General features: G+C 39.3%; 1 protein-coding gene across 1 annotated transcript in view; it reads right to left on the bottom strand.

The window, feature by feature from the left end:
* Window positions 1-792: 792 nt before the first annotated feature.
* LOC124614550 (protein sidekick) overlaps window positions 793-24,302 on the bottom strand; it is a 629,897-nt gene continuing 606,387 nt past the window's right edge. The window contains exons 32-35 of the mRNA XM_047142952.1: window positions 7,132-7,289; window positions 6,818-6,980; window positions 4,304-4,632; window positions 793-2,116 (exon numbers count right to left, since the gene is read on the bottom strand). Of these exons, the coding sequence (XP_046998908.1) occupies window positions 1,874-2,116; window positions 4,304-4,632; window positions 6,818-6,980; window positions 7,132-7,289 (893 nt within the window). The 3' untranslated portion in view covers window positions 793-1,873. The remainder of the gene's footprint in view (window positions 2,117-4,303; window positions 4,633-6,817; window positions 6,981-7,131; window positions 7,290-24,302) is intronic.

The following is a 24,302-nucleotide window of genomic DNA, read 5'->3' as shown; positions in this document are numbered from 1 at the left end:
ATATGGTAGTGCTTATGCACATGACAAAATACGTTGCAGTACAGTAATCTTAAGAAAGCAGATAGCATTTGTTTCATAAATACAACACTAGCACATTTTGAGCACAAAGTGGTGGAAACACTCACCATTTGTCTTCTTTCTGGTAGAAATTGTCTCCGATGAAAATGTGGACTTTAACATTATGCAGTGTTACTAATATTTATGTTTTGTCAGACCATTCTCTCTGTGTAATCCAAATGTCACTATCATAAGTTCTAATGGTATAGCAGTTAACAGGAGAGAGGAAGTGGGTGGTACGCGGTTTTCTATGAACTGGCATCAAAAACTAAAGTTCTTCAAATTTTATTTCTGATAGTTTAACAGCTCATATTATCTTCAGTCATGATGGCAAAGAACATGATACTACTCCATTCAGTTCTTCGTGGGCCAGTTCTAATAATTCTTTGGTCACTCTTCAAATTTGTTATTAAATTAATCGAAGTTCAACGTAAAAGGCTGATGCTATAGTAATGACACTATACAGATGTGACAGATTCATTGGTTTTACAAAATTATATAATCTGAATGAAAAAGGTTAAGTCTTATCTCTCAGCAGTACACAATAGGTCTGCCTGTAACTGGCAGAAACACTTAAACTTGTCCACTTTTTTACTTGTTTTGCTCTAAGATGTACTAACAATGAAAAAATTCAGTGTCAAGAACTATCATAAAACTTTACAGAATTTACACACATCCAGTTCTGAGCAAATAACATTCTTGGAAATACAGTGCTATTCCAATTTTTACATTCTTTTGTGCACAGTTAGTAATATAACAGCAAATTATTTAAAAGGTTCAGTATAATCACTCAGTTTTGTGCAGGAAATGTACAGTAACAATAATAATAATTACAATAATAAAAATTTGTAAAATGATATCACAGATCTGCTTAGCACTAGTTCTTTATCATAAATCAAATGCACTGTCACTGGGACAAAAATGTCTTAGTAAACCGTTATTCTCTGTTTATCTTGTTCTTAAATTGGTCCCAATGTGGATCTCTAGGAAACACACTTCTTTTTCACAAAACATTTTGTTTTTAACAGCAAACATTCACGTTATTCTTATAAATGGCTTTCTTGGAGCTAAACACTGTTCAAGAATAAGATTCATATAAAATTATTCTTGACAGCATTGTCAACACTGCTACTATCGACTGTACAACACTCATTCTGGCACACATTTCAATTTGAAATAAATATTCACAAACCAGACATCACATTTGTTGCTTCTTAACTCACTCAAGCACAACACAATCGTAAGTCAACACTTCACTTTAAATACAGAGTGAAAAATAGTTGCAAAGATCTGTTAAAATAGTGGCCTGAGCATGTACATGAAAGGCAGTACTTAGGCTATGCAACAGAACTCAATAAAATTAACAATGATGTTTTAATCTTTTCACCTACTGATGCAAATGTTAATAAATAAATGAAAAGGCTCAATCATTCAACACATCATATTCACCTAGTGATTTATAAAGGAATGAGGGAGCACTCTTGATATTAAATACAAAAAGATACCACACAATTCTGTGGTTGTTTTGTGAATGATGAACACAAAAATCCTTTGGTTTCAGTTTCGTGGCACATGTAAATGGCTAGGCAAACACCTGTAAACTTATAATGCCATTGATTTCTGTATGAGAAGAAACAGACAAGTTTCTATACATATGTACAGTTTGTATGTCACGACAGATATCTTACAGCCTGTACAAATTAAAATTTGCAGTCTGTTTGCCAAGCACTGACTTAGACTGCTACTATACACTGCATCGCAGTACAACTGTTAATTCCTTCCTACTTCAGTTTCAGAAGACAATAAAGGCACTTAGTCATACGAAAGAAGAGAACCCTGGAAGGGGCGCTCGGGATCTTGCCATATTATTCATGATTATTTGTCCACCATTTAGGCTCATCACAGCACTTCCTTCCGGTTCTGAATCTGTATAACTGGAATAATTCCGAACAGGTTTCTGGCGCTTCCATGACTGGCTTAGAGAGTCATTGACATTTGCATAGTGATTTACAAATGAATGAGGATCTGATCGCTCACTCTCATTTTCACTCTCCGATCCCTGCAAAATGGAAGGAAGTTATAAAAGATGTTACTACATACAAGACAAAAGCTGTGAACATATTGAGCAAATGATCCACGGTCTGTCATTAACACATTACTTGAGGAAAAAATCTGTTTTAAAGATTACAATAAAGGAAGTTTCTGGATATAAACAATAAACTAAGTGAGGAAAGGCAACCCCTCACCTGCAGCTGACTGATTTTTGGGGCATAGAAACACAATGTGTGCTGTTTGTGTTTCTTTCTGCCATGCATCAATCAGTTACAGGTTGGTGCTTGGCATTCCTGATTCCCTAAAATTGTGAATGAAACACATAACATTATGTTTGTGCTACAGCTAATATTTGATTGTAGCCATCCACAATTAAAATATTCCTACAAATACAATTCATTAATATGATTTTAATGCTTACAGAATTGCTACAACCTATTTATATTTTGGGCAACCACAGCTGTTGAAAGGCACGATGTTAGAAAGAACTCTACTAACAGCTGGTAAAATTGTTGTTTATTAAAACACTACTGGTTTCGCAGCTTAAAGCCGCTTTTGCTTTGCCCTGCACCAATCTACCCTGCCATCACGACGCAGGCAAATTTTAAAGAATGGAGCACATCTTCTTTACCTTTAACTCGTCATAGTACTGAAGACATTCTGCGAATAGCAAATTTTGTCTAGGAGCACAGGGTAAGCCTATGATCTTTTAATGCTGTTGCATCTGATGATGCGGTTTTAAGCCACACAACCGTCTGTGTTTTAATAAACAACAATCTTATCAGCTGTTAGCAGAGTTCTTCCTAACATAATAAAAAAATTGTATTCATAAATTTCATACTTTGTTACTGCGTTATTATATTTTCCATAAAATTATGAGGAGAGAGTAGCTCAGTTATCTACGTTCAGGAGGTGATATTTCAAAAACTGTTTATAGACACATTTAAAGAAAGAAAAAACCCATACCTAGTTTTTGGAACTGTTTGTTGCTTCCACAGGTAGAAAAGACAGATGTGGGTGAAGGCTGGATAAGAGAACATGTCACTCAGGCCTGAAGTTGAAAGAGACCTACCTGTTGTAAGAGTGAGGGAGAGATTATATGAAGGGAGAGGTATAAGAGAAAGTATAGGTCAAAGGTAATAAACTGGTAAGCGCTGTGTTGGCTTCAGTCCAGGTATGATAGGAGGACAGAGTGAAAGTAAAAATGGATTAATGTGAAACGAAATCTCAAGTAGGACGAATAGTGAAATTAAGAACTAGGGTATGGAGATGGGGAAAAATAAAAATGTGTGTGTGTGTGTGTGCGCGCGCGAGTGTGAAAGAGAGTGAGAGAGAGAGAGAGAGAGAGAGAGAGAGAGAGAGAGAGAGAGTGTGAGAGGAAATGCTAACAGACTACTGGAAATAAGACAAATGATACAAAATTGAGTCTTTCATGGCCACTTGTTGATGTATTTTCTGTTAACTTTAGTCTCAGATCTTTAGCTGAGGTTTTGAGGATGCATTTTTCATAACACCAGCCATTCATGTTGCCAAAAGTCACGAAAATCATTATACAAATGTCGAAAAGTGGAAGTTTGAGGTGTTGATATACGTACACACAAAAGAAAGAAAACTTACCACTCTCCTGAGTTATCCTTTGAACACACACACACACACACACACACACACACACACACACACACCAGAAGCATTTCATTACTAACTCAATTATTTGTTTTAGTATTCATTTTCCCCAATCCTGCACCTCTTTTTGGTTATCCCTGATCTCCTTTTCCACTTACCTAGTTCTTAGCTGTCCTATTCACTCTACTTCTCATTTTTATCCTTCTAATCCACATTTACTTCTCACTCTGCCCTGTAACCTCAGAACTGAGGTGGCACAGTGCTTATCAGTGTACTACACTTGACATCCTTCCTACTTGTATGCCTTTTGCTCCAAATTTTTCTATCCTTACACTTCATGGCAGGTGACTCCCTCTCAATCTAGCACCTCAGTAAGGAAAAAACTAACATTTCCAAAATCTAAGTATAGTTTTCTTTTAATTTTAAAGGGGTTTGTGAGCAGAACTTGGAATTTTTCCACTTGCAGGTAAGTAGAAGTCAGCCATTCTGTCTCCTTATAATTTTACAATTTTCACTCCTATACTACATTAACAAATAAATAACAAACAAATTGATAGAAGCAATGGGATACCTGTGAATCTGTGGAGCTTATTTCTGATGGTTTCTCAGTGACACTGCTGTCATCAGGATTTTCATCATAACCTTTAAGACTCTCTTCATCACTGTGGTACGTAACTGATGATGGCAAGGGCCTCGGTGGTGATTTACCCAACATAGGTGGTCCAGGTGGCTGGTGAACTGATTTCCTTCCAAGGGTATTTCTTTTGGATAATGTCCCACAGCTTCCCACAGCCATGCTAGTTCCTCCACTTCTACGGGAACTGTATATTTCCATAGCAAGTTCATGGCGATCCTCTATATCCATTGCCATTGACTCTTCCAGTGTTTTCTGTGCCTCTTCTGAAAGACATTAATTTTCAATGAAATTAAATGAAAATACAAAAGATAAAGTTTTCTGAAATAAATAGCTTTTTGCACATTTACATAGTGATTTTATGTTATCTCTCTCTGGTCAGCGTTCCAGATCATCCGACCATTTAAAAGGATTCTGCCACTTCCCAAAAAACTACAACAGGAACCACCTGCATGATCTTCACACGCATAAAATGATGTTCAACAAAAATGACCAAAGCAAAACAACAGTTTAACAAATTATATTAGTGGAAATAAGCATGATACAAGCTACATTTAAAAATGCCAAAATACCGTAAGTTAAATAAAATTGTTTAAAGAAAATTCAAGTAACTGCATCATATTTGTATAGTGCAGAATAAGAATTTTTGTAAATAAGAGCTCCATGTCAGCAAATTACAGTCTCAAAGAGCTACAGATAAAGGGAGAGTTTCATAGACAATTTATTACAGGGTGTACACATGGACAAGAAAAAATATTCCCAGATGTTCTGGCTAAAAATACACTTTTTCTCGGGTGAAAATACTCTTTTTTCAAGGTGAAGAAACACTGTGCCCCTGGTGGAAGTAAATTTTTGCCATGTTAAAGGACAATATACGTTTCCCTCGGAGCTGTAAAATTTATCAGTCCTTTGAATGATGAAGGTTTCATGCACTGGCATAAAACTTCCCAGGACTTTAGGAAACAAAACCCAGTGCAAAAAACAATGCTTTTTAGAAGGATCTTTGATGTGCAGCAATGTTTACACTTCACAGTTTTGTGTTACGGAAGTACAAACACAAATTCCACAAATCCAGTACAATAGCTTCCAAAGTACTGAAATTGGGATTGCTTTTGGCAGCCAATCATAGGTAATGTCATGTGATCTTGCCAGTCAATGATAACAGGTATTCAGAGCATAGGACACATTTTGTAGTCAGCCAACACAAACAGGAAAAGTTAATGGTTTAAATTAATATGCCTACAGTGTAGCTACAAGAAAAGCTGCACTTTCAAATTTAATACTGGTCATCAAAATTTTTTTGCTGTACAACCCCCTGCCCCCTGAGGGTGGGCTTGCGCAGGATCCTAAGAGCACAATTGAATATTTCTGACTAGTGTGATCATATATTTCACTGAACTGAATATATGTTTTGTCAAGTACTTTGACTTTCCCACAGAAAAGCCAGTTATGAGTTAAATTGCTCAAGAACTCATGTTGCATTTTTTTTTAAAGAGTAATTATACTTTTTCCATCATTACTGTATAATCTATTACCTATGAAAGAACTAAAATAAAAATGAAAAAGTAACCTTGAAGCTTGATCTTTTTTAGCATGGCAGAAAAATTTCAAATAATGGCATAAATGGCTGGTCTTCTAGGCCTGAAACTTTTCTAAGTGGCTAATCCTCGCTGTTAAGTTTCAAATGAGAATCTAATGCTCTGTGGTTTAAGAAATTCATTGCACTTTCTCACATGTAACATAATTCATCTTGCATAAAAGGAAATTTACTTTGAAAGTACAGCTTCCCAAATCACCACTCACTACATTTTTCAGTGACTTGTTAGAAATGTAAATAGTTGTGATCTTGGAACTCTAAAAAAAAATCCTGGATTTCTCATGTCTCAAAAAATTCCCGGTTGTCCCGAGGCATACACATTCTGTATACATCAATGCAGTGTACATAACTACAAGAAAAATATCCAATATAAAGAATTATATAACAAGTCGGCATCCACTGATAGAAGTGCAACATATTTATTACACCTAAAAATAAAATACTTTTAAATGAGAAGAAAATTTTGCTGAATCACTTTACTAGATTTACTTACAACGAAGGCACCACTGAATGAAAGTCACAATGAATAACATTGCTTTAGTTATTACTAACATCAAAATGGAGAAACAAGAGAGAATTCTCAGAGCAATAAAAATTGCAAATTAAGTATTTTGAAGACTTTTGACTTGTAATCAAATCTGAAAGGGTCAACATTTGATAAGGAAATAATTACAATACATAAGATACATTGGTAACTGGATCAGTGGATACCCATTATATAATAACCACCATTAATGTAAATAAGAAACTATCACTGTGCTGTCATTGTCACTGTGTTGAAGTAATGTAATTATAAAAACTTTGCCGTGTCTTTCAAACTTCTTTGATGTCACTGTGATATCATTTGCACTTACGTTTATATTTGTAGCTCTTGCTCTTAACACAAAGTACTGCTATAATAGTTATAATAATGATAATTGAGACAGCAGCAAGAGCCACCATGAACCACGTTTGTCGATAAAAGGGCTTCTGTTGCAGGTATCCATATTCTACATAAAGCTTTGATGGAGTTAAAACCTGGAACATTGTTTGAAAAGGAAAATCATTTAAGTTCATTTTCGGCATATGAGACTATCATTATTCCACATTATTTCAACAAAAGCAGCAGTTAAAAAATAAAGTACATGAAAATACCATATTTCATTTAACTCGTTCTTTCTTTACATACCACATCATTAGAATAAGCTGGATAACTAATTCCATACTTGTTATAAGCAATCAGTCTGAACTTATATGATGTTGATGGTAATAAGTTTTGGTAAGATATGGTAAATTCTTGAAGTTCCCCATTTTTTGTGCGTATCACTGTCTGCCATCTTGTATCATCTGTAACATTTACAAGAAATGAACACATATCTCTAAAATATTACACAAAATCAAAACACAAAAGCAAGAAAAAGGATGTATAATAAGAATCTCATAAAAGAATCTCAAGGTGCAAATAACACATCAGACAGAAGAATTTTATTACACAAAATATAACACTACACCAATAAATCTGTGTTCTCAGATGGTAGCATTTCCAACAAAAGACATAAATGAATATGAAATATTTATTTTAGTACAGAAAATGATATCTATATGTCAGTAATATAAAAACTTTCTAGCCCAATCTCAAAGTAGTTTTATTAACATGTGTCCACTCTCAGTGCCGTACTCACCATCATCACAAATAAAATGCTTGGCTATGAATAGCATGTCAATGTGAACTATAGTGAACTGTTCACATATGTTAATAAAAATACTTCAGAATCAAGAAAGAAAATTTGTATACTGCTAGTAGTGTGGTGATTGCTACATCCCAACATGAATGCCACCATAAAAAACCATATTGAGTCAGTTTCACTCAATAGGAAACTATATTTGCTAGTAAAGTGGATACTCCTGACTGCATGGCACATTACTGTTATATACCATATCAAGATATAACAAAATGGCATTTATTGGAGCGGCTCTAACGACAGTCAACTGCACTACACAACTATTCTATACCAGACACTAACAATGACAGATACCTCTTGATGGAAAATAAATCGCGGAAGGAGACAGATAATGACTCACCATATCCTCGAGGCATTTAGTGGTTGATAGACATATAAACAAGACTGAACACTTGAAGTGTTCCCAGCGTATTGAATGTTCCGGTTTGCAGCTGAATGACATGAAAATTGTAGAATAAAAGGTTGTGTTATTCCCAGCTACACGAGTAGTGAACGATGTGCACTTTTGCAGCTGGTTCATGGAAGTGAACGGATTGGCAGTGTATAAGGGCAAGGCATGAGAAATCTGCTTTTGGACTAGGTTCGGAGGCTTGTCTGTAAAGGCCTTAGTGCCCATCACTGCAGATGTGCTTGATAGAAACAAAAGTTTTTATGGAGCCTACAGATACATAGAGGTCAATGTCTCAGGAGGTAGCATGCTGCCTGAGGAGGACTAGATGAAGTGAATGGGAGAGATGTTGATGTTAAGGAGGAGTGACTTTTTACTTTTTAGGGCCTTAGTCCTGGGCTTAAATCATCAATTGGCTTAACTAGACAAGGAATTTTGGACCTTGGGTGCTTAGGAAGGTTTCCTGTAGGTGGTCATAACAAAGCTGGCATTAGAGGACTGCAAATATGTGCCTACTGCTGTGTCGCAAATTTGTTTGTGTATCTCCACTCCGGAGGACAAACACTAATGGGTAACAGGGTTCGTATAGAATTTACAAAATGAAAATTAAGGACTTTTAAACATCTTTTCTTTACTGACAATAGTTGCACTCATTGCTGTAGTGAGGTCAAGAATAAAATAAATTTGCATCATGTATCATATTTCCTGTACAGTCTGCTAGATGGGCCTCATAATGCTTTTAAATGTTTGCGTCCTCTAGCATTCCAGTTCCAGGTTTGACTTGCCAGCAGTGAAGCTCTCCCATCACGTGACCCAGCTCCATCCTCATTGGGTCTCGATAGCTGCCGAGAAACAATCCAGCGTACACCGTACTGAATTTGAATGATTTAGTCCATAATTCACATTTTTAAGCCAAAATCATCTTGCTATGAGAATTCTACATCTTTGTGTAATGAAAGTGCTCGGGAATTATAAGTTTTGCGATACAGTTTGTGGGCGTAGCATGCAGTTAACTGCAGCACCCAAGTAATTTACCTTTACCTCTATTACATTTATTGTTACTCTTTTGATTGTCAAATACCCCATCTTTCCGGTAAATTTTCACAGTTTCGAGCTATCATGATTGCACACTAATCTTTTACTGTTGCAAGTCAAGTCATTCTAATCAAGTTACATTTAACATCATCAAACACATACCTTTCACATGGGCTTTTACTGCTGGTTCTTCCAACATCATATCAATGTCCTTTAAGCACAGCTTACACTTTCCTTTTTGAATGTCTTTCAATGGCACTTGCCATTCTTTATATTCACCTTGTCATGGCCACAGTTGGCTAAACACACACTTTCCAGGTATTTTAATCAAAATTTTAAAAATATATCTGTTCTGCAGTGTGTTCACCAAAAATGTCTTACAAGTAGGGATGGCCAATAAATCACTCACATGTGTATTATTTAGTTAAGGTTTCTGTGCCCCTTGCCATTGCTGCCAACATATAGTATCTCCCACTAAAGGCACTGCAGAAATGAGTTAACATGCAGCAAACCATGTTAGTTGCTAGTACTGTGTGTAATCGTACCCTCACTCTATTCTACATGCCTGAGGCAGGAATAGCCTTATCCCTCTCCCTACATGTCACACAGCTGAGGGACCCTCATAACTGCTATAACCTTTGACATATACATGCAGTCTTTTTTTCACCTTTTTAATTCAACAAGTTAATCGATTTTTAAGTTTGAATATAACTGGCAAGACAAAAATAAAGACTTATAATCAATGTAATAAATGGAGGACAAAACAAGCACCTGTAAGGACTTTTATTGCACAATATAAAACATATTGTACTTTTAAGAAATGTATGAACCCTAGGTAAAAAATGTAGTTATCAACTGTATTAGGGAATGATGTAGTGGTTTGGAGTCACCAGGACATCTGGAGAGTGTCTGATGGTGGCACAACTGAGGGGATGGCAAACAAATGATTAAATTGTTTTCTTGATGCAAGCAGTGGATAGGACATGTTGATCAGGAAGAGAGCTGAGATACTCTTAGGAGCATAGTAACAAGCTAAAATAGAGTGTCTTGTTTAAATTTAAGGATTTTGTGTGAGTAGTAATTTGGTTGAGGAGGGAGATGGATTCTGAGGTCTCGTTCTGGGATGATGTGCTTTTGATTGTCCAGCCCAGTTGTTGAATCCATTACCAGCACAACATTTCAATCCCAATCTGGTTGGAGTCCAGGCAGCAACTATGCATAACAAAACAGATCATAGCATGACTGGATTGGCCATCATAACATTGTGCACAATAATAGAAAGGACAACTAATTTGGACAGCCGAAAGTATACCAGTAATCAATCACAGAAAAGTGTGGGGACAGGTTCTGGGATGGGCCAAAGTATTTGAGTAGGCACTGAAATTCATGTTCTCAAGTATCAGTATTATCCTACTTATACTAGGTATTACTCTTTTTAAATGTGCTATCCACAAAATTAATTTTTAAATCAGATCATTTATTTGCATGCAATCTTAGTAGACACATGAAAAATGTTGCATCATTCTCCAAATCACAACACTAACTGAGTGTTGTGCCAGTATTATACAGGGTGTCTGGGCTACACGTATACAAAAACATTTGTTTATATTTCAGTTTCCATTAAGGTTTATAGGTTTGCTCACCAAACATTGTACACAGGAGCTCAAACATTTTTATGTGTGATGGTACAGTTCAATGCGGGCACTGTTTGTAGCTTTACAGTTATCGAAATGGTGCTCCACTTCTCGCCACATGTTCATAAGCACGACAGGTGTTATGGACTCTAATGCGATGCACATCTCTTGACTCAAATATAACATGTCTCAAACCCTTGCTCTGTAAACAATGTCTGTCATAAACCCCCAATGGAGTCAGATTGGGAGTCCAAGGGGGCCAGGTAATGGAAACCGCCCTTCCCTTCCGATCAAACACTTATGGAATGTCTCATGGAGAAATGTGAAAACATCTCCTTGATAGTGGGGGGGCATCATCTTGCTGGAATATGAAGTCAGGAGACATCTGTGGCACTGCATAGTTCACCAACATGTGAAGACAGGTGTGCCCTGTAACTGGCACACATGCACCATGCAACTCAGTGCAGATTACATCTTGGAGAGTGTCTCTGTCAATTTCATATTTACCCAACAACATTAAGTGTCAAGTTCTTTCATTATATGGATTTGATTGTGTATACATGTAGCCCATACACCCTGTGCATCCATTTACTCTTCAGTATTAGAAAGAGGTTAACGCATGTAGCTCTTATTTATTTTAACAATGTAGGAAAAGACAGATTGCTACTTACTGTAAAGAAGACACATCAAGTTGCAGACAGGCACAATTAAAAGACACTCACATATATATTTTGGCCGCAGCCTTCGTCAGTAAAAGAGGGACACACACGCACACACACACACACACACACACACACACACACACACACACAAACAAACATGCACCCTCACACACACAACTGCAACATCATGTGGGATGCAAGCAGCAATCTGGAGGGGCCAGGAAGGGGAAGGAGAATTATACCAATCTCAATCTATACTGCCAATACTGTCCCCACACCCAACTGTTTCAACCAACTCTGTCCTATCATCTCCTTCCCATTCTCAACTCCCATCCTGTTTATTTGCAGCTCTCTGCCAACACATCCACCTGTTTTTCCCTGCTCCCCTCCTTTTTTGTCCCCATCTCCCTGCCCCACAACCTCCTGACACTGCACCAGTTGGCAGTCTAGTCCCTGCACAATCCACTAGACAGTGTTCATCTCTCTACCCACACATACACTACATCCCTTCCCATTCCCCTTCTCCAGCCACTCCAGATTGGTGCTTGCATCCCACGTGATGTTGCATTCCGGCCGGAGATGCTGGAGATAACGGTAATGTGTGCATGAGCTGTGCTTGCTTGTGGTAGTGTGTGTGTGTGTGTGTGTGTGTGTGTGTGTGTGTGTGTGTCCCTCTTTTACTGATGAAGGCTGTGGCCGAAAGCTATGTGAGTGTCTTTTAACTGTGCCTGTCTGCAAATTGATGAGTCTTCTTTACGGTAAGTAGTAATCTTGTCTTTTCCAACATTGTTGATGTTCCTCACTGGAGTTTCCTCTGTCTGATTTTATTTATTATAAAAATGTAGCTCCCTGGTCAGCAATAAACTCAAATCTGAATAAAAATATTACTTTTTGTCATGGGAGAATGATCTGATAAAAAAATCTGAGACTAAACTCAGAGAGAGAAACATGAGAGGAAGAATATAAAGGGGAAAAAATGTTTGTATGAAATCTGATAAAAATGTTGCAAGATGAAATTATCTGCATACCACGTTTGTTAATTGAACAGAAACATGAACATATTAACATAATAAAATATCTGTTGATGACTTTCATCTTGCTGATTGTGAAAGCAAAGCAAAAGATTGCATTTCCTTAGGAATCACCTAAGATGTTTTTAAGTTATAAAATACGAAAACAATGTCAGAATGATGACAGATGTATGTGATGTTCAGTGCAATGCCCTATGCAATTTAGATTTCATTATTCTTCCATTACGTCATAATGAAGGATATTAAAAATACATATTGTATGAGAAAAGTATTCAACATCAAAGATTTACAGCAACATATGATTATTTTCATCAATGAACTAGCACACCTAAAAATTTGGAAAAATAACCTGTCAACTGCCAAAAAGGAATTATTCATCCAGAGACATCATCAACACAAAACAACTCAGATTAACATCAATTTTCATGAGAAAAAATGACAGTAGCCTAAGATATATGGGAGAAACGGGCAGGTTAAAGTGAATGAACAGTCATTAAGAGTCTCAGCTTCTCATGAATAACTCTCCAGTTCCAATAATACACAATTAATTTTGTTAGCTGTTCAAACACATTGTCCACTTTCCCTGGTATTCTCAGCATACTAATTGGTAAGTGAATGCTCTCATTTGCCTTATCCTCATATTTAACATTCATATATAGATTTTGGACTAGAGAGTATGTAGATAATGATCATCTTCCATCATATAATTTCTGCACAATTATTGGAATCAATTTTGGAAAAAAGAACCATAATTTGTACAAATCTAATTTCAGGTTCACATTGGTCTTTATGTATAGGTTTACATGCAAAGACATACATTAACACTTACATAAAATTTCTACATGTTTACTATTATGTGCTAGGAGGAACTACATCATTTGGCAATACTAAAAGTGATTCTTTATTAGCAAACAAAGCTCAGTTTTTGGAAAAGATTTCAAGTAAGGCACTATACTATTTGTTCTCAGTTAAGAAACATCTTGAAACTTACAAGTAGCCCAATCTTCCATGGCTGTTGGAAAAGAAAATATATTGTATAAGTAAATAAACACTGAGGCTGCTGTTAATTCTAAAATTATTATTTTTAAAAATGTTACGACAGCACAGGCCAGATGAAAGGGCAATGGCATTTGTAAACCAATGAAAGAATAGTATCAAGATAAAAATACACAACTCTATCAAAAAGTTTTAAATTAATTGTTAATATGCATAAAATTAAATAACACAAACAATGTTAACAATATTTTGGGCCAATTGCTTTGTCATCTTCAGTGTTTTAAATAGCCAGTTACTTCGTTTAATTGAATCTGTACATGGTTTAAGTAGTGATATTATTTACTTTCATGCCACTTTACTGTAAATGAAACACAATGATGATTTTTCTATCTTGTGTTTCTCTCAAAATTGTGCAATATTGACAAACAGATAAAAACTGAAAGTAATCCGAGAAGGAATTGATTACAATATCAGCATATAATCTTCACTTATTTAAGAAAGCAATGAAGAAATAAATTACAGTTACAGTGAATAAAGTAAACAATATAACTTATGAGTCCAGAAACAAACTTTACACAGGACATGACACATTTTTCAGCTGCAAAATCATACTAATGAATCAAACATATTAACTTCCCATCATGTTATTCACTGCTTCCTGTGCACTGTAGCTTTCTCGATTCAGCATCCTTAACAAAATATCTATAAATTCAATTCTACTTTGACTCCAAATATGAAATGCAGCTCATTATCAAGTTTAAATCATGTTTTCCTACAGTCATGTTTAAATCAACATTAATAAAATACACTCCTGGAAATTGAAATAAGAACACCGTGAATTCATTGTCCCAGGAAGGGGAAACTTTATTGACACATTCCTGGGGTCAGATACATCACATGATCACACTGACAGAACCACAGGCACATAGACACAGGCAACAGAGCATGCACAATGTCGGCACTAGTATAGTGTATATCCACCTTTCGCAGCAATGCAGGCTGCTATTCTCCCATGGAGACGATCGTAGAGATGCTGGATGTAGTCCTGTGGAACGGCTTGCCATGCCATTTCCACCTGGCGCCTCAGTTGGACCAGCGTTCGTGCTGGACGTGCAGACCGCGTGAGACGACGCTTCATCCAGTCCCAAACATGCTCAATGGGGGACAGATCCGGAGATCTTGCTGGCCAGGGTAGTTGACTTACACCTTCTAGAGCACGTTGGGTGGCACGGGATACATGCGGACGTGCATTGTCCTGTTGGAACAGCAAGTTCCCTTGCCGGTCTAGGAATGGTAGAACGATGGGTTCGATGACGGTTTGGATGTACCGTGCACTATTCAGTGTCCCCTCGACGATCACCAGTGGTGTACGGCCAGTGTAGGAGATCGCTCCCCACACCATGATGCCGGGTGTTGGCCCTGTGTGCCTCGGTCGTATGCAGTCCTGATTGTGGCGCTCACCTGCACGGCGCCAAACACGCATACGACCATCATTGGCACCAAGGCAGAAGCGACTCTCATCGCTGAAGACGACACGTCTCCATTCGTCCCTCCATTCACGCCTGTCGCGACACCACTGGAGGCGGGCTGCACGATGTTGGGGCGTGAGCGGAAGACGGCCTAACGGTGTGCGGGACCGTAGCCCAGCTTCATGGAGACGGTTGCGAATGGTCCTCGCCGATACCCCAGGAGCAACAGTGTCCCTAATTTGCTGGGAAGTGGCGGTGCGGTCCCCTACGGCACTGCGTAGGATCCTACGGTCTTGGCGTGCATCCGTGCGTCGCTGCGGTCCGGTCCCAGGTCGACGGGCACGTGCACCTTCCGCCGACCACTGGCGACAACATCGATGTACTGTGGAGACCTCACGCCCCACGTGTTGAGCAATTCGGCGGTACGTCCACCCGGCCTCCCGCATGCCCACTATATGCCCTCGCTCAAAGTCCGTCAACTGCACATACGGTTCACGTCCACGCTGTCGCGGCATGCTACCAGTGTTAAAGACTGCGATGGAGCTCCGTATGCCACGGCAAACTGGCTGACACTGACGGCGGCGGTGCACAAACGCTGCGCAGCTAGCGCCATTCGACGGCCAACACCGCGGTTCCTGGTGTGTCCGCTGTGCCGTGCGTGTGATCATTGCTTGTACAGCCCTCTCGCAGTGTCCAGAGCAAGTATGGTGGGTCTGACACGCCGGTGTCAATGTGTTCTTTTTTCCATTTCCAGGAGTGTATAAAAATGAAGATAAGAATACAAAATAGGATGCACCAGACTCTTATGAATAGAACAAAATGGCTCAAAGAATCCTTGCAGGAGCAAAACAAACAATATTTCTAGCTAAAAATAAAAGGTACCTATGGTGATGAATATGAACGTGATCATGATCTAAGAAACCATTCAGAAGGTAGAAAAAAGTGAACTCCACTTGAGAGAACTTTAAAGGAGAAGAACAGGAAATGGAACAGAAGAGAATAACATCAGAGACTTCAATCAAACCCTCAAGTCAAAGCTCCAAGGCTGTTCAGCACCAAACTTGTGCTTTAAGCATGATATCAGGAAATTAATCTGAACAACAAACATAATTGTGACCATGCAGCCAAATATTTCAAACCACTTACAAAGAAAAGGGATGGGACAATGGGCTCATCTAGTTGTGCAGGATACTTCCCAGTCAGCATTTGGTAAACTAGTCTCCATACCAGATAAAGACAAACAAAAAAATGCATAAAAGATAACACAACATCTGGCAAAGACTAAATCATTGCAGAGATTCTTAGATAGGCTGGTGACAAAGTACTAGCACAGTCAAAAACTCTTTCAACAGATTTGGCACACAGAGAAGACTCCAGATGCTTGGAGCAATGCAGTTATTCACCTGTTACACAAGAAAGATGACAAAAGAAATGCCAACAGCTACAGAGGCATACCACTTTTTTCAGTCACATACAAGATATTCTCCAAAGCATTACAGAATAGAATACAAAGTATTGAGAAAATTGATAATTTTGTTTCCCTCTCTGTTGCATGAATATACAATTTTCACTACAGTGGTTACCAGTTTTGTGCTGACACACCTATTCTTAAACCACACCTTGTTATTAACTTAGTTAGCCATAAAAATGCTGCCAAAAGGCATGAATAGCCTTTTACAGAATGTCAAACTGTGAGAAACAAGAACTCCCATTGATAAGATAGCTTTTCTTATGTGTCTACCATTATACCTGAACCTACATCGTTCAATGAGAGTACTTGTTGCTCACAGTTTGAAGTTTTAAACAGAAGCTATTCGTGCTTTTTGGCACCATGATGTATGACTACTTATGGTTAATAACAAGGTGTGAAGTTTGAGAATGGATGTGTCAGCCTGAAACCGGTACACAGCAAAAATTGTGTATTGATGCAGCTGAGATGGACAAAAGAAAAGAAATTATTAAATTTCCTCAGTATCATACAGTTGTGTACCTACCATTCTGAAGCAACATGCCTTGAATAAGCACGGACAAAGAGAGAGTCACACAGATAGATCAGCAACTAGGAGAGGATCAAGCAGAATTCAGGAGAGGATGGTCACGAGCATAACACTTCTTCACTATTAATCCCTTACACAAAACCAAAATGCCAGCAGGTAAAAAAGAGGTGATCACAAAATCTGTTGATTTTGAGAAGACTGCAGAGACTTGGATACACTCATAAGTAATGGAGGCATTTGGAATGGGCACAACAGTACTTATATAATAATCATTAACAAACACACAAATCTGAACTATTTGCAAGCAAAATAAGAATAAGACTAGGAGATGCCATCTGACTAATTCTGTTTAATTGTATCCAGGAGAAGGTAATCCAAGAATCAGAGATAGAAATGAGCCAACAAAGTATCCATGATGGAAAGATATTAGGCGGTCAACAGATTGATCTTAACTTAAATGTCTTGTTTTTGCAAATTATGTAGTATTTTTCACACAAAACTTCGACACTTCAATAAAAAAATAAAATAAAATAAAAAATAAATAAAAAAAAAGAAAGAAAGAAAGAAAAAGTTACAGTCTCAAAGAAACAGCACAGAACACAAGATCACAACTTTCACTCAAAACTTCAGAGGGTACATCAATGTAAGTGCAAAATATGACAATATTATGAAAAGGATAGTTGCTGCTCACCATATAGAGGAGATGCTGAGTAGCAGATAGGCAAAGGCATGGATTCTGTATGGAGGTAATATAGTTGGTCTGCAAGGCAGGGTTTGTCAGCTATGTAGGGATGCGGGGTGGGGGTTTGGAAGCTGTTGTAGAGGTGGTGGATGGTGGTAGCCCAAGGTGGAAGTAGGAACTGAATTAATATGGTGGAGATTTTTTTCTGGAGGGCAAGTGCTTCAGTATGTGATGTGGGATCCAGAAATTTGGGATTGCACAGCAGGAGAATTTTATGGATGGAGAGAAAGTATTGGAAGGAGGTCTGGGCCTGACTGACATGGCTTTGCAGGACCATGTTGGTGAGGGTTAAGGGCTGGTGGAATATAAACAGATGGAGATCACTGTGGAAGAAGGGGTTGCAGCCAGGACTAACCTTACAAGCTAATCTTACACCCGCAGAGACAGCCACAATCCACCACCTAAAAAGTGATCCCAACCTTATAATCCTACTAGCTGACAAAGGCTCCACCACTGTTGTTTTGAACCGCAAGGATTATCTGGCAGAACAACTCCGCCAATTGTCAGATTCATCCACCTACAAATTACAGTGACCCCATTCAAGAAATCCAGCAGGATCTCCAGCCTCTCCTCAAATCCTTAGGCCCATACCAGAACCTCCCCTCTGACTCCATCTCTCTCCTCACCCCTGTCGCTCCTCGCACTCATATTTCTACATGCTTCCGAAAGTGCAAAAAAGCCAACCACCCAAGATGCCCCATTTTGGCCAGTTACTGTGCCCTCACTGAAAGAATCTCCGCTTTTGTTGACCAACACTTTCAGACTATTACTTCAGCCTATTACCCACAACTTGCCCTCCTATATAAAAGATACGAACTATATCTTCCACCAACTCTCCAGAGTTCATGTTCCTTTACCGCATGGTGCCCTGCTTGTCACTAATGATGCCACCTCCCTTTCCACTAACATCCCTAATGTCCATGGCCTTCCATATTGAACACTACCTTTCCCAATGCCCAATGGATTCCAAACCTACAACCTCCTTCCTAGTTGCCATGACCAATCATATCCTCACCAAAAATTACTTCTGCCCTGAAGGTGTCACCTGCAAGCAAATCTGGAGTATGATTATAGGCACTCACAAGGCACCATCCTATGCCAACCTCTTCATGGGCCATCTAGAGGAAAACTTTCTAACCATCCAGAATCCCAAACCCTTCACCTGGTTCAGATTCACTGACATCTTCGTGATCTGGATCGAGGGTGACAACACCCTATCCACATTCCCCAAATCTCAGCACCTTCTTCCCCATTTGCATTAACTGATCCACCTCAACCCAACAAGCCACCTTCCTTGATGTTGACCTCCACCTCTGTCTATATCAAACCTACCAACCACAAGCAATACCTCAACTTTGACAGCTACCATCCATTCCATATCATAAAGTTCCTTCCATACAGTCTAGCCACCCTTGGCTGTCATATCTGTAGTGACGAGCAGTCCTCGAAATATACCACAAGTCTCACTGAGGCCTTCACAGACCATAATTACGTTTCCAAAATTGTGCCTTATCTCTCCAGTCACCCCATCACCTTCCAAAATCCTGCTGCCTGGCCACAATGGAGGATTGCCCTCATAACTCAGTACTACCCAGAACTGAAGCAACTGAATATTACTGTCCAGTTGCGACTACCTATCATCCTGCCCTGAAATGAGGAATGTCCTACCCACTACTCTTCCCACCCCTCCCGCAGTTGTATTCTGCCACTCTCCACATCTACACAATATCCTTGTCCATCCTACACAGCCCCTGTTCCCACTCTTTTCTGTCATGGTTTATATCCCTGTAATAGACCTAGATGCCAGATCTGTCATATACATCCTCCAACCACCACGTGGTGCAGTCCGGTCACAAGCATCACCTACCCCATCAAGGGCAGGGCTGCCTGTGAAACCAGTCATGTGATCTACGAGCTAAGCTGCACTGTTCTAAGTGGGCATGACAATTAACAAGCTGTGGCAGCCAGTGCCATATGTATCCTTCCCACCAACATCAATTTTTCAGAATTGCACAGGTGGAAACTCTCCCTACAATACATCCTGCTTTCTCGTAACCCTCCTGACCTCAACTTTCATTAGTGATTATCCTTCACCTATCTATCCCCTTTCCTGTTCCCAGTCAAGTACTACACAGCCCTCTACTCCACCAATGCACCAACAGTCTTCTTAATTCTCTCCATTTCCACTGCCGCCCCCCCCCTCCCCGCCCCCACCCCACTCACTGTCTAACATTCCCACTGCACCTAGCTGCCCTACCCTCTTCCCACCTCATTCCTGTATGCTCCCATGAGCAATAGTTTACAGTCCCCCACTCGTACTCTGCTATCCTTTCTCCTCCTCCTCCTCCTCCTCATGCCACCATCCTCTGTACTCCCACCATCCAGTTTGCTTCTCCCATTGTGCGCTGCTGCTTGCAGTCTCGGCTTGGCAGCCAGAGACTAAGGTAATAAGTGAGTGAGTTGCATTTGCAACTACCCTTTCCATAACACTGACATTATTTTAAGCTGAATGTTCCATTGTTAGGTGCAAAACATGTGACATACACAGTGAAGACAATATATAGTGGCAAAAAGAAAACATAGAGGTTGACGCACCTACTGGAGAGTTTCACCACAACAAACCCACAGCCCTACCTTATCACACTACATTTACATACTACAGTATCTTCATTGTAACTATATTGGTCCATGCATGATAACAACATGAATGAGATTTTCACTCTGCAGCGGAGTGTGCGCTGATATGAAACTTCCTGGCAGATTAAAACTGTGTGCCCGACAGTTTTAATCTGCCAGGAAGTTTCATATCAGCGCACACTCCGCTGCAGAGTGAAAATATCATTCTGGAAACATCCCCCAGGCTGTGGCTAAGCCATGTCTCCGCAATATCCTTTCTTTCAGGAGTGCTAGTTCTGCAAGGTTTGCAGGAGAGCTTCTGTAAAGTTTGGAAGGTAGGAGACGAGGTACTGGCAGAAGTAAAGCTGTGAGTACCGGGCGTGAGTCGTGCTTCGGTAGCTCAGATGGTAGAGCACTTGCCCGCGAAAGGCAAAGGTCCCGAGTTCGAGTCTCGGTCGGGCACACAGTTTTAATCTGCCAGGAAGTTTCATATCAGCGCACACTCCGCTGCAGAGTGAAAATCTCATTCTGGAAACATCCCCCAGGCTGTGGCTAAGCCATGTCTCTGCAATATCCTTTCTTTCAGGAGTGCTAGTTCTGCAAGGTTCGCAGGAGAGCTCTGTAAAGTTTGGAAGGTAGGAGATGAGGTACTGGCAGAAGTAAAGCTGTGAGTACCGGGCATGAGTCGTGCTTCGGTAGCTCAGATGGTAGAGCACTTGCCCGCGAAAGGCAAAGGTCCCGAGTTCGAGTCTCGGTCGGGCACACAGTTTTAATCTGCCAGGAAGTTTCATATCAGCGCACACTCCGCTGCAGAGTGAAAATCTCATTCTGGAAACTTCCCCCAGGCTGTGGCTAAGCCATGTCTCCGCAATATCCTTTCTTTCAGGAGTGTTAGTTCTGCAAGGTTCGCAGGAGAGCTTCTGTAAAGTTTGGAAGGTAGGAGACGAGGTACTGGCAGAAGTAAAGCTGTGAGTACCGGGCGTGAGTCGTGCTTCGGTAGCTCAGATGGTAGAGCACTTGCCCGCGAAAGGCAAAGGTCCCGAGTTCGAGTCTCGGTCTGGCACACAGTTTTAATCTGCCAGGAAGTTTCATGATATCAACATGTTCCAAAAAGCCACGAGCATATGGTACACATGGTAAGGGAATCGGTCATGTCCTTTTCAAGGGGACAATCCCAACATGTGCCATAATCAAATTATAAAAACCTTGGGAAATCTGCATCGAAATGAAGGTTAAAACCCCCAGCCTCTTGAATGCATATCCAGTATCTTACAACTGTGCCATCTTGCTTGAAAGATGTTTTGACACTCTACTGAACTGTAAAGACAACACCAATCCTTAGTTTCATGAACTGCACAACTCTGGTTATGCAAATACAAATAGCTGACCTGATCGGAGTAGGGAGCTGGATCAGGTAAATACAGTGTATAAATGATAAAAGCATGACAGCATGATCAATTCATTTCACAACCATCTTGAAAAGTTTCCAGTTCCAGGCTGGGTCTTTTTGGAACATATGCCTCGCCATCTAGTCCTGTTTTCCCGGATCTTCCTGTATTCACTCTGGGCCAGTCCTCACCTCTCTTTTCAACACACTCCTCCACACCTTTCAGCCATCTATCCCATGGTATTTCTCTTGGTTGTTTCCTTCACATCTCCATTTCATGTATGTTCTTGTGAATCTTCTTGTTTTCCATTCTCTTGAAGTTGCATACTATCTTAGCCTGGATGTCTCTATTCTGATCTTCAAGGAATCATCTAAGAACTGGACAGGGATTTTGAACAGCTTCCTATTCCTGAGTTAACTTCCTGTGCCTGGGTAGTGTTCTCTCTCTTTGGATAACATGGTATGCCAAGAGATTGAAGAAATACAGAACTTCTCAAAACATAAAGTATGTCACACACTTTGGGATGAAACATTTCCCCAGGCTTCCAAGATCACCACGTAAAAAATGTACTTTGTACCTGATGGAAACACGTGAACATGTAGGCTTCCACTGCTTGTGTCAATCTCGTCACGAGCAGATTGGAGGCAACAACAATTATTTCACTAGTTATCGAGTCATATCAAAGCAACAGAAGTGAAGTTCCTCTGTTATTGTCTAAAAAAGAAATTGGTAAATAAAGAAAGAAGATGTCTGTTAACAGTTGGACAAGGAAAAAAGTCTGCGAGAAAGCCTTGAAGTAAGCCAAGTACAGTCACATGAAGAGAACAGCCATCACAGGACTCCTTCAATATACTTTGATTGAAATTCTGTTGAGAAAATGCCAAAAGGAAGACCTTATGATGGTTGTAGAAGCAGATCTTCAAGAGTCTAAAAGGTATAGATGCCAGCTGGCAACAAACATATGAAAAGAACTGCTTATGGACAAAGATTTATGATAAGAGATTCATTCAGCTTGCTAGGCTGTAGAAATTATGGTGATGATAGCAAGATGATAATGTGAGAGCTATTGGTAATGGATCTTGCAACATCTTTAACTTCTACACAATCAGTTCTTCAGAGTAATTCAAACATCAGTATTGTAGATGCTTTGTGTTGTCCAACATTGTGAAGCAATTATAACAGGATGTATAAGCAGACAAGGAGAAAAAAATCCAGGTTTTTTCCCCAGATCTCCCAATCAAAAATACACTTTCTCCTGGGTGAAAATACACTTTTTCCGTGTTAAGTGACAGTATATTTTCCAGCTGAACTGTAAAACTTATCAATCCTTTGAATGGTTAAGGTTTTATAATCTGGTGCAGAACTTCGCGGAGTTTTACAAAATGAACCCCAGAAAAAAATTAAAAAATGCATTTTGGAAAGATCCAACATGGAAGTTGCATATTTTCATATTACAAAAGTATATAGTCGAATTCCACCAAACACTGAACATTAGTTTCTGAAGTATCAAAATCAAGATTGGGATGTGCTTTTGAAAGCCAATTATAGCTCGTGCCACATGATTCTGCCAGCCGATGGCAGCAGATATTTGTCATGTTTGTATGGGGCTCCCAAAACCAGATTTTGTAAACCGATTTTCCAATACTGCTTCTGGGTGGTCATGTAAACATTTCAAAATCGGTTCTGGAAATCCACTTCTGGTTGCCAGTTTTCAATTTCTGCAAACAATTTTTGCTCCCTTGGAAATGCAGTCGGTATCAAAACGTGCTTGAGCTGTAAGGTTTTGTCTTGTTTTTAAAAATTTTTGGCTAATGCTGATGGAGTGGCTTTTTTAAAGCGGTTTCCAAAATTTGATTTTCGTCTTTCGGAAGATGTGTCACAAGTAAACATAATGATTCAGAGCATAGGATACATGATGTAGTCAGCCTATAGCAACATCACTGCCAAGTAGCAAGAGCACACAAATAGGAAAAGTTAATAGTTTAAATTAATGTACATAGTGTAGCTAGAAGGAAAGCTAAGCTTTCACATATAATATCTGTCATTTTTGCTTGTGTTACACTTCGATACATCATACAAATGTGAGAGTAAAATTTTAAGCAATGCCATAAATGTCTGGTCTTCTGGGCTCAAAATTCTTCTAAGTGGCTGGCCCTCCCAGTGTTAAGCTTTCAATGAAAATCAAACACTCTGTGATTTAATAAATTCAAAGCAGTTCGCATGTGTAACATAATTCAGATTGCGTAAAATAAAATATACTTTGAAAGTAACACTTTCAAACTAACAATTGCAATATTTTCCCGCGACCTGTTACAATTCATTTCAGCAGTTGTCAGAGAGCACCAGAAAATGGTGTTACCGTGTGTGTGCAGCTACAATGATGTAGGTAGCCCATATGTTCATACGTATAAAGCATTAAGAAATCTCACATTATGTCATAAATGAAACAGGACATCAGAGGATACTCCAAGAGCATCAGAATTTCGTAAACCACACTAAAATGCATGATTCAGCTTAAAGAGCACATTTATATGTCCAAATTCACACAGAAGTAGGTCCCAAACTGATACTAAACTTTTCAGTGTGGTTTTCCAGATGAAAATCATCTTGGAGTTTCAGTATGAGATAATAATCTCATGTTTAGCTCTTTATTATGGCGC

The sequence above is a fragment of the Schistocerca americana genome, chromosome 1, assembly GCF_021461395.2.
Source record: "Schistocerca americana isolate TAMUIC-IGC-003095 chromosome 1, iqSchAmer2.1, whole genome shotgun sequence".
Lineage (NCBI taxonomy): Eukaryota > Metazoa > Arthropoda > Insecta > Orthoptera > Acrididae > Schistocerca > Schistocerca americana.
Note: the sequence above shows the minus strand (reverse complement) of the source record. Positions and strands in the feature narration are given on the sequence as shown.